Here is a 14,256-nt window from a genome sequence, read left to right as displayed (position 1 = left end):
CACACACACACACACACACACACACACACACACACACACACACACAAATAATGCCAGTCTAAAGCTAATGTGTGTTTATTTGAATACAGACTTAAACATGCATTTATATACACTCCTAATACCCACTAGTACAAAAAAGTATTTTGCATCATTTGCAAAACAATTATCAGTTGTTTAATAAGCCTATATATATATTGAACATGTATAGAATTAGAGTCTTTGAAATTTGAGGCGAAGGGCAATAAATGCTTACCTGTGTTCTTGGGATGTGTTTAGGTGACCCTACCTCCCTGAATCACAAGCATCCTGGAGTAGTGCTTTTTGGTATCTGGCTGGGGCAGGAGGTGGTGGTGTTTGTGGTGGAACATGACAATACTTTTTACTTGTACCAGCTGTATTATTATTATTATGTATTGTTATTGTTATTATTTTTATTATGACAAAGGGATTGAGTGCAGCCATAGGCTACTCTCCCTTGCCTGTAATGGGTTTGGATGATAGTTATTTAACATAGGGTTGTGCTATATCTCAAGTCCCAGAATAGTACTCATTTAAACTTTCAGCCCAGTGATTACACTTTGCTTTTTGGAGTTTGGTGACATAAAGGATGGTGCATCAGTACATTAACTTAAGTTTAGCATTATCTTCGGAGTAGGAGCTTGTGGTCAGTAATGAAGCTTTACCCATTTTTGAATTGATTTACTTCCATTTCTTTGGCAGGTGGGGGTAGTGTTCACCACTGATAGTAATATAAATAATACATGAAAACCCTTTTATTAGAATCATTCTAAGAATTGGAATTTCCCCTAGGAACCAACCTTGGGTGTTTTGCTTTATTTTGAAACAAAGTCTTGTGTGTACTCAAGCTTGGCTTTGAAACTTGCACTGAGTTCTGGGATCATAGGTGTGCGCCACTATGCCTGGCCCAGAAACCAACCTTTCTAGTTTCCTTTGTTTAAGGAGGAGTGCTGCTCTGGTAGAGTGTATAATACCCCTGTGTTTGTGGGGGAGATTTGTTTTCATGGCTGCCCCAGGCAATATTGTTTTTAGTTTACTCTTGTGTTTCTTCAATATAGATTCCACATTAAAGGAATATTGTATATTAATAGCAGATAGTATAGGTTCAACAGGTGTGTCTAGGAGGGAAGGCAAACGATTGACTCATTCTAGAGGCTGCAACCCTGTAATGTAAGCCTTGTCGAAGATCTCAGGCTATTTTGTAGAACCAGCTTTCAGGGCCGCTAATGAACTATGTCAAGGACATAGAAACTGGGGGTTGCTGTAGTGTCCCTCCCCGATCAAAATAAGGTTTAATGCCCTTTACTTTCTCTGTTTAGCCGTACCCCTGGTAATTGCCAGAACTCTGCTAATGAAGTGGATCTTCTGGGTCCAAACCAGAATGGTTCTGAGGGCTTAGCCCAGCTGACCAGCACCAATGGTGCCAAGCCTGTGGAGGATTTCTCTAACATGGAGTCCCAGAGTGTCCCCTTGGACCCCATGGAACATGTGGGCATGGAGCCTCTGCAGTTTGATTATTCAGGCACGCAGGTACCTGTGGACTCAGCAGCAGCAACTGTGGGACTTTTTGACTACAATTCTCAACAACAGGTACAGTGTGTGTCTTTGTCACCCTCTCCTTTCTCTCCAGTCAGCACATTATGGGGGTGGGGTGGGCAAAAGTGTTAACCAGCTTAGAATGTCATCAGCCAGCTGTTTTTGGTTCAGCACTGAAATAAGGTTACAAAGCTCACTTTTTTTCCTTAGGAAGATGGTTCTTAGCTGAAGTTGCTGGGAAGAGAGCTCCCTGCTCTGTATGTAAAGATAGCTCTCTTGTTCATAATACCAACCCATTCTTATCAGTCATGTCTTTTGTTTAAATTAATTATTCTAGATATCGTCTATAACACATACTAGGCAGATTATCTTTCAAAATAATTAGAATGATTGAATACACAACACACTATAAGGTGCTGGGACTGTGTTGTGGTCTTGAGAGCCAGAGTGTGCATACATCTAGAGAGGTCACAGGAAGGTGTTGGACACTTTCCTCTTGCTGTTTGCATAATTCCCTGAAACAGGGTTTTTCAGAGTTTGGAACTTTGTCTAGGCCAGTCATTTGCCTAGGTTGGCCAGCCTGTAAGCTCCAGTTATCCCCTCCCCCAGCTGTACCCTTTAATGCTGCCACCCCACCCCTACTGTGCTCAGCCATGTCCATTGTTTTCTGTGCATTCTTTGAATTCAAACTCAGGCTTGGTCGCCGAAGTGCTCTTGCTCACTGAGCCATCTCCCCAGGCTTAACTTTATTCTGTTTACAAGTTTCTAGAAATTTTTGTTCATGTGTTTGCTGTTATAGTTTTTTGAGACAGTGTTTTTGCTATGAATCCAAGGCTGGCTTGGAACCTGCCCAGTATTGCCTTGAATCTTATCTCAACCTCTATCTTCTTTTCTCCCCTTAAATTTTATTTTATGTCTATGGGTGCTTTGCTAACAGGCAAGTCTGTATATGCAGTGCCCAAGGAGAAAAGAAGAGTGTTGGATTCTCTGGAGCCTGGATGTTTGTGAGCTGCCATGTGGGTGCTAGGAACTGAACCTGGAGTGCTGCTAACCACTCAGTTGCTTTCAGCCTCTTTGCTAGTACTGAGGTCACAGGTGCGAGCCACCATACCCCAAAACTATGCCATCCATTTTTGAAGGCATAGCAGGGCTAATTCATTAGAAAGAAAAGGAGCTATTAGAGGGACCAGGGAGCCTCACAATCTACAGTCTGATAAAGGTTGGTTGTACTTCTTAGTTTTGGACTCTACAAAAACAGATTCTAAGTGTGAGATATTGCAATTTTATTGTAGTTTTGAAATTATGTATTGTCTTTGGAGATTGTAATGTGGTGTGTGCCTTTCTTTACTGCCATTTAACTGATTCCAGATAAGTATCCATAGGAAGCTTACCAAAAGAAATCTCTTCAATTATGCTCTGAATATATATGGTTGTTAAGTTTTCACTGCTTTTGGTGATACTGGGGGTGGAGCCTGCTCTTGCTTTACAGGTGCATAGGCTGAGCCATACCCCAGCCTATGTGAGTTTAATTAGCAAACTTTTTTTTTTCCATAGAATGAAAAATATAACTTGGATATTGTTCTCTCTGTAGCTCCCGGTAGCCATGTCAAGCTCCACAAAAATCTCTGTTCTTTTTCTTTTAAGAAGAGTTTATCTCCTGTGTTTTAAGAAAATTTGACTTTTTTTATTTAAGTGTCCTTTACTTCATTCATAGTCTAGGAGTTGTGACAGTTTGATTACTACTCTATGGTTTCATACTATCAGGAGTTTTGGAGCTAGTGAATTATTAGGGCTTAAACATAAATGAACTTTAAAATTTTTAAAATTTATTATTTTATGTGCATTGGTGTTTTTGCCTGTATGTGTCTGTGTGAGGGTGTTGGATTTCCTGGAACTGGAGTTACAAACACTTGTTAGCTCTCATTTGGATGCTGGGAAATGAACCCAGGTCCTCTGGAAGAGCAGCCAGTGCTTGTTAGCCCTGAGCTATCCCTCCAGCCTATAATGATCTTTTTATATATCAGAGGTTCTAATTGTGCAGATGTTCACTGTCATAGATGGCTTTTCCATTGGTTAATTTAAACAGATTTGCACTTAGGAGACTGTTGAGCTACAGCTTTTCATAGTTGTTTTAGTTTTCACAGTGTAGGGGTATTGCTATGTGCCCAGGTATGATTTGGCCATTATAGTTTTATCCCATGTCTTAGTTAGGGTTCCTAATGTTCTGATTAAACACTACGATCAAAATGAAGGTGGGGAGGAAAGTTATTTGGCTTATACTTCCACATTGCAGTTGATCATTGGGGAAGCCAGGGCAGGAACCTAAGAGTCAGGAGGTAATGCAGAGGCCATGGAGGAATGCCGCTTACTAGCTTGCTCCTTATGGCTTCCAAAGACTGCTTTCTTAGAACCCAGGATCACCAGCTGAGGGATAACCACACACATATGGACTGGCCCTGCTCCCATCAATCACTAATTAAGAAAATGTTTTACAGGTTTTCCTGAAACCTGACCTTACGGGAGTATTTTCTCAGTCGAGGATCCCTCCTCAGATGACCATACGTTGTGTTAAAGTGGCATAAAATTAGTCAGCACATTCCATATAACCTAACTGTTATATTCACTTATTCATTCACTCATTGATTGATTGATTGCCCTTGTTCTGGGCACCCAGATAACATCTGGGAATCATTATCCTAAGACTTCCGAGTGTCCTTCCAGCCTCAGTTTTGCAGAGGTGCCTGTAGAGAAGCTGGAGTTGTTACAGAGGAAGGTTTGTTTGGAAGTTGGTGTGTGTGATAAAACACCATGACCAAAGTGGGTTAGAGAAGATGGGTATATTAGCGTTTCCAGTACCAGGGAGTCTGTCATTGCAGGGAGACACAGCAGCAGGTTTGGCTGTAGGAGCAAGAAGGCAGGAATCTGAGGGCTCACATTTTTTTACTGCAAACAAACACAAAACTGAGTGAATCCCAAGTGGCTTTAGTGGCTCGGGCCACAAAGTCATAAGAAAACACACCCTTCAGTGACATATTTCCTTCAGCAAGTTCACATTCCCGAAACAGCACCATTAGCTAGGTATCAAATATTCAGATGTTTAAGACTGTGGGGGGACATCTCATTCAAACCACCATTTTTTTCATCACATTTAACTCCATTTTCGTTCTCATTCTCTAAGGACCACTGGGTCAATCTTACTTTCTTCAGATGTAATTGGAAAGGCCTCATTTCCACCACCTGCTAAAGGTGCAAGTGCCTGTGTTGTGATAACTTGTTAATGCCTTTGCCAGCGTGTGAGCTGTGTATGAACAAGAGGTGTCCTTTCTTTCAGACAAATGAGCCTTTAGGGAGCTTTTCCTCTAATTTTATCTAACTTCTTCTCTTTTATTTAATATACTTTCCCAAATTAAAATTTGAAACTGTACAATACCTGGGAAAGTCTCTGGTATTGTTGGAAGGTTTGTTATATCCCACCCAGTAATATAATATTACTGTGTAATGGCCCTGTATTATTTCTTGGATCAGATGAACTATTTTAGGGTCACTTTGTTGCCGTCCAAGTATATATTTGATGAATAGAGCAAGATGTTCTTTTTTGTTCTCTTCTTCCTAGTTGTGCTTTGTTTAGTCATTAGGATGCAATTCATCATTTATATAGTACAAGATAATACGCCATGATAAGAGATGGGATGGTGCTGGAGAGATGGCTCAGTGGTGTTAAATGCTCCTCCTCCTCTTGCAGAAGACCTGAATTGGGTTCGCAGTACCCATGTTGGGTTGTTTACAACTGTCTCCTGGTAATACCACCACCACCACCAAGTTCTGTTGTGTAACTCTGGCTGTCCAGAAATTTACTGTGTAGACCAGGCAGGCCTCAAATTCTGTCTGTTTGCATGTGCATTTAAAATCAATGCTCCCTTAACTCAATAACAGGGCCACCCACATGCACATGCACATACACAAATAAACTTTAACATAACAGAAGAGATGAGACCATTCATGCCCACACCCTAGGAAGAGTTCTCTAGTCTTCAGGGGAAAGAAAACCTTACAGAAGTCTTTGTGAGCTGTTCTTTAAAAGCCTCATTTCTGCAGGAAGAAGATGAAATTGAAAATAAACATGGCAGAAAGAGTAAAACCTATAAATAGTAAAGCCTAAAATGCAAATGATCTGGGATGTTTTTAGCCTTTCTGGTAGTTTGGGTACATTGTTGAGGTGAATAGACACTGTGCATTTTATTGACAATGACAAGACTTTCTTCTTTTAAGCCAGGGTCTTGCTAGGTTTCTTTACTGGCCTGGAACTCATAAACCCCCTGCTACTATCTTTCAAGGACTGAGATTGTATGTGCCTGCAGTTGGAATCTGAGGCGGAATGCCTTAATTAATGTGCCTTTGTGATGTTTGTGTAGAAGCAGTTTAGATATTTTGATGTTAATCTCTTAATTGTTGACTCAGGAGTCCTTCGGGATCTCTGAGTTCTCCTTGCAATGCAGTCATATTGAGATAAGTGCTATCAGTGTTCAGTGATGAGCTTCCACATCTTAAAGGGGTGTTTGGGTTGACAGAGCATAGATTAGATAGATGATGGGTATACAGCCACAGGGTACCTGAAGTGTACTCTTATCACTGAGTGCAAGACTGCATGGAGAATTGAGTTCAGGTTGTGGAGGTCTTGAACAGGGTGTGTCTCAAACAGTGCTCAAAAGAACTCATGTTTGTTGAGCTGGTGATCTAGAACACTGTATTTTCTTTCAGGGGCTCTTTGATTTTGGGTTTTGTAAATGAGGAACAAAAGGTGGTCATCTTCCTTTCTTTTGATTTATCTATGTCAATTCATTAATTAATTAATTCATTCATTCATGACATTGTGTGGACATTGACAGAATAATTTCTTCTGCTTCCTTTTCATTGTGATGTTTCCATTGGAATTTATGGAATTTGGTTTTGGCAGAAACAGTGTATGCTTTAGTGAGATACACGATACAAATCACCCAGTGAATAGGGAAAGGTGATTTTGACTTAGTTCTTCTATTATTCTCTGGGTTTAGGATGGTTCAATTTCTTCTCTAGTCACTGGTGCTCGCTTGTTGTGAATGTGACCTCTCAGATACATTTACAAGAGCAAGAGTTCCAGAAATCCTTTGAGCAGTTAGGTGGTCCCGGTGGCTTTTGCTTTCCTGGATGTTTTGTTTTATGTTGATGGACTGGACCATGCTCTGGTGCTACTGAGCTGCCAGCTCAGAAAGCTGGTCTATGTTGTCTGTATGCTTGTGTATGTATTTTAAATATATAATATACAGACAGTATGGAGAAAACATTACATAAAAGTTGTAATACCAAGATGATAATAATAATGAGTAGCTGAAGGCCTTGAATTGATCCTGTTTTTATCTCCTGAGTGCTGGGATTATAGAAGTGTGCCACATGTGGCTCACAATTTACTGTAACTCCAGTTTTAGGGTTATCCAATGCTGTCTGCTTCTCATCACCCAAATGTACTTCAAGTCATCCCCTACCCCACTATCAATAGTCTCTCTTTGAAGCCAGGCATGGTGGCCTATGCCTTTAATCTCAGCACTTAGGAGGCAGAGGCAGAGCAGGCAGATCTCTGTGAGTTTGAGGCCAGCCTGATCTACACAGAGAGTCTAGGACAGCCAGGATTACAAGAGAAACTCTGTCTCGAAACAAAAAGAAAAGAAAAAAGGTCTCTCTTTGTATCCATGCCTGTCCTGGTACTAGCTATACACAGATCAAGCTGGCCTAAAATCCACTTCCTTCCACCTGCCTCCTGAATGCCTGTCATCTAACCATCACACTGGCTTATTTGCATAGCTTTAATGCAAATCGTTTTTTAAATTCACAAGTAATTATTCCATTAGTGTCCTATGTGTTGTTACTGAGGAATACTTGATATCGACTAGTGAGTGATACAGTGATTGAAGGTTACCCAAGTGTAGTTTTAATTTGCTCAGTTATACAGAAACAGTTATTTGGTAGAGGATTGCATTTTAGTTTTGATAAGAGATCTCAGTTTGAAATCATTTACCTTGAAATTAGTTTATCATCATCACCCCCCCCACCCCCCTTGTATTTTGATACAGGTCCTTTTTAGCTCTGGCTATCCTGTAACTCATTTTATAGACTAGGCTGCCCTTGAGCTCACAGAGATCCACCTGCCTTTGCTGGGCTTAAAGGCATGTGATTGAAATTAGTTTCTTATTTGCTAAGGAATAATGAAGGTTTTGTTGTTATATTTGTTGTTTAAATATAACATTTGTTTATTTAATGTGTGTCAGTGTTTGGTGTGCATGTGTGTATATGGACTACTGACCCTTGACTCAGACACACAAAAACACAACAGTAAAACTTGAGACCTTGTGGTTCCCAGTGCCAGGCTGCTCCCTTCAGACTTTTTTATTCTAGGAGTATAGCAGTGTTTGTATGTAGCTCTGTCTTATCTTCACATTCAGCTTTATCCATATTTATTTATTTATTTATTTTTAATTTTGAAAGGAGTATATCTAGAAAACCATTCTTATATGATAACTTAGCATCCTTCCTTGTAGTTCCAAAAACATCTGTGTGGGTGCGAGAGGGAGGTAGGAAGGCAGGAAGGGAGAGGAGGGAATCCGTGCAGGACAGTTTATGGAAGTTTTCTCCTGTTGTGTAGAATCTGGTTATTAAATTTAGGTAATCAGGCAACACTTTTAGCTCACATAAAGGTCTGGCAACAACTTTAGGTACTAGATATTTGTTTTTCTCTTAGGTAGAGGAGAAAGTTGAGGCACAGTGATACTAAGTAACTGGCCCGAGTTTATGATGAAAATTCGGAGTCATTGCTGTTCTTGATAGTAGCCCATTGTGTAGCCTTAAGATTATGAAAAATGAAGACTGTTTAAACATGTTTTTTTTGGGGGGGGGGTGGGGGTTTATGATTTGGCTCAGTGCTAGTGGGCTTGCTGTGACAGACCCTCTATTAGATCTCAGCACCAGGAAAACAAAAACATAAAACCCCAAAGTCAAGGAACATTGCACGTGGGAGTGAGTGTGGATGTCCTCTCAGTTCTGCTGTATGCTGCTCTCCACACCAGAAAACCCACCGTGCTGCTGAGCGTGTGCAGAGAGCTGGGGATGTTTCTTTAGTTCTAGATTTTTGTTGTTTGTTTTATTTATTTTCTTTAAACAGGCAGTCATGCAGATTAAGCTGAACTTGAATACTGATCCTTGTAGAGTGCTGGGACCACCTGTGTATGGCAGCAGTAGTACTTTATGCTAACTATGATTATAATAATAATATTAATAGTTCTTTTTTGTTTTTCAAACCATTCTGGTAATAATTACCTTTTATAAAATTCCCATTGCATGGCACGTTTGCATCCTATGTGTTGAGCTGCCCATTTCTTTTTGAAATAGGAACACTGCCTTTTGTAAACTCATGTAGTGGATACAGAAGGAAGTCAAAGCAGTTTGTCATCAGATACCCAGACTGTCCTTTCAGTATTTATTGTGAATCCCTACATTACTTTGGAATAGCTGCTGGATTACCCTTGTGTTGTCTATGAATAAAATGTAATCAGCATAGATGTTCATCACTGTGTTTTCTTTCCATAAGCACTTCCTAGTGCTCACAGTGCTCATTGCTCAGTTGCAGGTCATTGGCCCCTTTGTGAAAATCATGACAGTGGTAGCAGATCTCAGGGGCCTGCCCACCAGATGGCATTAGTGTGAGCTTTTTAGGATCTTTGGAGTCTGTCACTTGCCAATTACCCAATTTTGTTTTGAGTACTCTATTTCTAGTTAATATTGCACCAAAAAGGATGTGCCAAAATTGATGTAATGTAGTCTATAATCAAATCTAATGGCTGTGGATACATAATTAGCTTTTGTTAAATTGTTTACTACAAAATGATTTCAAGAAAATCTCCCATTTTTCTTATATTCACTAATTGTTAAGCAGTCATTGCCACAAGACTGGATGGGGGCTCCTACGAGTCTAATGCATGTGTTTTTTGATAGCAGTAGTAATCCTTAACTTGAAATGAGACCACGTGAAGGTGGGGACTGCAGATTTAGCTTACAAGGGATTATTGCTTTTATGCTATTCACATATATGTATTTCTCTGTATATTTACAGTATATAATGAGTTATGTAATACTACATGAAGTACATAGTGAGGAAAGTCTGATAGAGTGGTATTGGATCATGTCCGGATGCCTTAGCAGTTACATTTTGTGTGTGTATGTGTGTGTTGTATGACTGTTATCTCCTAGCTCTACACTATGTTGAAGTCCAACAGTGGGACTTTTCAGTGAGATGGGTTTGTTTACAGTAGGACTGTGAGGGTGGAAAATAAACAAATTGAAACAACTGATGAGAATGTGACTGTTTCAAAGGTTTAGGGGTTGGAGAGATGGCTCAGAGATTAAGAGCACTGGCTGCTTTTCCAGAGTACCCAGGTTCAATTCCTAGCACCCACATGGTGGCTCACAACTGTCTCTAACTCCAGTTCCAGGGGATCTGTCATCCTCATACAGACATACATGCAGATAAAATACCAATGCACATAAGTGAATAAATAAATCATTTAAAAAAAAAGGTTTTAGGTTTGTTTTTTACCTTAGCTTTTTTTTTTTTTTCTTTATTTTTGTTACTTGGGATTGAACCTAGGGCCTCCTGCATGCTAAATTTTTCCAGTAAGCTATATTCCCAGTCTCTTTTTATTTTTTGCTTCTTGGCTGCTCCTCATATGTGGATTGCCTCCAGTTGCTAGAGGCACTGTTCTTGAGATAAACTTGCAAAGCCTACACATGAATTTTCTAAGTCATACTGACTAGCTCCCATCCTAGGGTGCACGACTGTTTTGAATTCTTGAGAAATTATCTAGTCCCTCCATTTCAGTGCTTGGTGTTTGTTAAAGGTAATACCTTTTTTATTTTTTTTAGCACCATGGTGAAGTTTTTCTTTATCCCTTGAAAGGGAAAGCCAAAGTTAAAAAAAAAATCTGTATATGATTATGATTGTTTCCTGTTTGTACCATGAACTAGCAAGATGATTGTTTTGTTTTGTTTTTAGAAAGATTGAGGTGTAGAGGGTAAACTAAAGGTTAAACTGGCCACTGTATTCAGCATATGCAACTTTTTATTTAAAAATATTTGTAGAGGGTTGGAGAGTTCGCTCAGCAGTTAAGATTAATGCCTGCTCTTCCAGAGGACCCAGCTTCAATTGCTGGCACCCACATTGCAGCTCACAACTCTCTGTAACTTGCTTTCCAGGGGATCTTACTCCCTCATACATGCAGGCAAACACCAAATGTACACAAAGAACAATTAAAGACTATTTTTAGATTTATGTACATGAATGTAAGCATGCATGTATGTGTGTGTATGTGTGTACCACATCTTTACCTGGTGCTCACATGGGTCCTGGGATTGAACCTGGAGCAAAAGCAATAGGTGCTGTAGCCTGCTGAACCATCTCTTCATCCCCTCAACTTTTTATTTGATATCAGCATATGTTTGCTTGAGACATAGAGGTACAGAGCCAGGCCACAGGAGTAAATCTCTGTTGTATATATTAAGAGCAAGAATAGTTGCAATATTAAGTTAGGTGAGTTGGAGATGGCACCTTCTTGTAGTACAAGTTCTGTAGTATTTGTTATGTATCACGCAGTGATGGGAACTGGGCTATTGTTGGGTCCTGTAGAAAGAACAGGTGGCTAGAAGCTGTGTTCTGGGAATAGGGCTAATCAGCAATTGCTTAGGTACTCAAGAAGTCTCTGGAAGGAAGCCTGTTGAGGTCTTCTTATACAGTAAGGCTGCCAGCTTCCTCTTTCTTCATCATTATTCCTGATAAAATGTTATGTCTAGGAAAGCAGGCGAGGGCTTTTATGTACTTACAGCTACATTTTTTTTCCTTACATAGTGAATATTTGTTAAATGAATAGGGAAGCAATTGAGTGTTAATATTATATATTAATATGTACAGTCATGGGATAATTTTTGTGGGAAGGATTTTGCACCTTTTCTCCTTTCTTATGAATTAAGTATGCTAGGTATGAGTTCACAATCCAAATTTTATTTTATTTTTTTTAACGTTTGTGGGCAAATGTAGGTGCCACCAGTACAGGAGGTCAGAGGACAGTTTTGGGTCCTTGTATTAAACTCTGGTTGTTAGGCTTGGTGGCAGGAACCATAATAGTTCACAATGAAAATTTGTCAATAACTGCGCTTCTGTTCTTTTTACTGCATCAGAAGAATAAGATCTAGGAAATCCTGAAACTCCCAAAGCCAGACATTTCTCTAATTCATTCACCAGGAAAATGAATGCTAGTTTAGGAAGGGATGCAAAATAATTTCCTTAGAGAATAAAGTAAACTTTTCTCATCTTCTCCAAAGCATGAGTAGTGAAGAGCTCAGTGTTTGTTGGGTCTTAAAAGACATGAGGGTGTACTAACCCTTGGGATCATGAGGAAGTCATTCTGAAACATTTTTGCCTAACTTTAATGTGTACCTCTAGTCACTGTGGACATTGCTGCAGCCATTAGGAATTTTGCCTATATGTGTATATCAGTAATTTAGGGAACATGAGACATACAACCAGTCTATGAAGAGGGCAAAAAGAATTGAAGTAGTGAGAGAGGAAGGGTAGGTTGAAGCATTTCTCCAGGGGGTAGAGCAGGCACAGGCATCCTGTTCTGTCAAAGTAGCATATGTAGCAGAGGCTAATGAAATTGTTATGAGCTTTTAAACATCATTTCACAATACAGTTCTCTAACTACAGCATCTTTCTCTTGCATCAGCTATTCCAAAGACCCAATGCCCTTGCTGTTCAGCAGTTGACAGCTGCCCAACAGCAGCAGTATGCACTTGCAGCAGCCCACCAGCCTCACATTGGTAAGTCCTTAAGCCCATGGCTCTCTTGTTATCTAGGACAGGTGGGTGCTGGGAAAATCCAGTAACTTTAACTAATATTGAACTATATCCTAACACCTGGGATGCAGAGAAAGTTTGAAGGATGGTGTGAGTTCCAGTTTTCTCTGGTCTAAATAAATATAGTACATTTGGGGTCAGCCTGGATTTTATAGTGAGTCTCTGTGTCCAAATAAAGAAAAGGCAAGGGTGGATGGAATTCAGACATTCAGACATTCTGTCCAGTTGTCTCTTGCTCATACTTTTTTTTTGATGTGCCAGACCTGAGCTTATAATATTTCTTTGGTATACATTTTTTTTCTTCTATACCTCAGCTATATCAGGATTTAAATAATTTACTAGAGAAATGACTTCTGATACCCCTTGGTAAAATATAGGCGACAGTGTTGAGTATGGTGGTGCACACATTCCAGCATTTGGGATGCAGAGGCAGGAGTATATCTGTGAGTTGAAAGCTAGTCTGCTTTACATTGTAGTGAATTCCAAACCAACCAGTGCTACACAGTGACATCCTCTCCCCCAAAATAAATAATAAATAGATTTTAACACCCATGATTAGGTTGCTGCCATTGTGTATAGATACCATGTCAGCTTCTCAGCTTACTGAGCAACAGACAGTGCGCTCATTGCTTTTGGATCCCATCTTCCAAGTCTCATCTTCTCTTGTTGGGGTGAATTTGGCCGGTATTTTAATCTTCACCTTGACCTTTCTACCTGTTTTGATCCCTATTTTTAGTTCCTTGAGGCAGGTCATAGTATAGCTTTAGACTCATGTCAGTTCTCCCTCAGTCCCCTAAATGCTGATGTCACAGATATGACTGCTGTGCCTGGCAACCCTCTCAGTCCTTCTCATGGACTCTTCCAAATGAATGCCACGACTGTAACTAAATGGGAATAGAAAGATCTTTTATTCTTACTCAGAACGTACAGAGAAATGAGCAGAGAGGACATGGCAGCTCTGGATGTGATGTACAGGGAAATAGAGGGCTTAGTCCTCTCCTAGATGACACAGGGCTGTGCCAGTGCTGTACACACATAAAGTGTTGTCTTTATTAATACCTGTGCTTTTTTTAAGAAATTGTTTTTAGTGGAAATAAGTCCTACACACTTCAATAGTGTTTTGAAACAATTAATTTTACACTTAATTGTAAAATTGAAAATTAATATGAGATTAAGACTTGGAAATGGAACTCAGTTCATGTACAGTAGATTCAGTGCCTGCACAAGGCCCTAGATTCCATCCCCACCATGACAAATAAAACAGTAAAATTAATTTCTAAGAGTATAGTTGGATTTACAACTGTAGCAGGGGCAGGTGTAGCTTGGAGTTAGAGGGGTCGCCTGACATTCAGGAGGCTTGGGTTTGATAAGAGCATGGATATAAAACAAACATTTGTTACAAACATTTCTTTAGTAAAGATGGGATGGGTTGTACAAAATGGTCTAAATCAGGCGTGGTAGTCCACCACTTGGAAGATTGAGGCAGAAGGATTATAAGTTCAAGGCTAGTTTCAGCTACATAGTGAGATCCCCATTTCATAGATCCAGTCAGTGAGTAAGAGCTTTTGCTGGGAAGGCAAGAAGACCGGAGTTCAGATCTCTAGTATGCAAATAAAGGCTCTGTAGATCTCAGCCTTGAAATGGGAACAGGATCTTGGGAGAGTTTGTTGGCCTGTCTACAAGTGTAGCCTAAACATCAGGCTTTATGTACAGTAAGAAAACTTGTCTTAAAAGAGGTAGAAAGACATAGAGCAATGGTTTTCAACCTGT

The 14,256-nt window shown here is 39.9% G+C and overlaps 1 protein-coding gene across 1 annotated transcript; it reads left to right on the top strand.

Moving 5' to 3' along the window:
* Positions 1–1,337: 1,337 nt before the first annotated feature.
* On the top strand, positions 1,338–12,450 carry LOC129680472 (pumilio homolog 1-like; the record flags this gene model as incomplete). The annotated part of the gene is made up of 2 exons (XM_055612120.1): positions 1,338–1,608; positions 12,357–12,450. Coding segments are annotated over 2 exons (365 nt in total), but the record flags the coding sequence as incomplete, so codon positions are not given.
* Positions 12,451–14,256: the final 1,806 nt, after the last annotated feature.

This window comes from Psammomys obesus, unplaced genomic scaffold (assembly GCF_907164565.1).
Source record: "Psammomys obesus unplaced genomic scaffold, mPsaObe1.curated_primary_1811, whole genome shotgun sequence".
Classification (NCBI taxonomy): Eukaryota; Metazoa; Chordata; class Mammalia; order Rodentia; family Muridae; genus Psammomys; species Psammomys obesus.
This window is presented reverse-complemented; position numbering and strand designations above follow the sequence as displayed.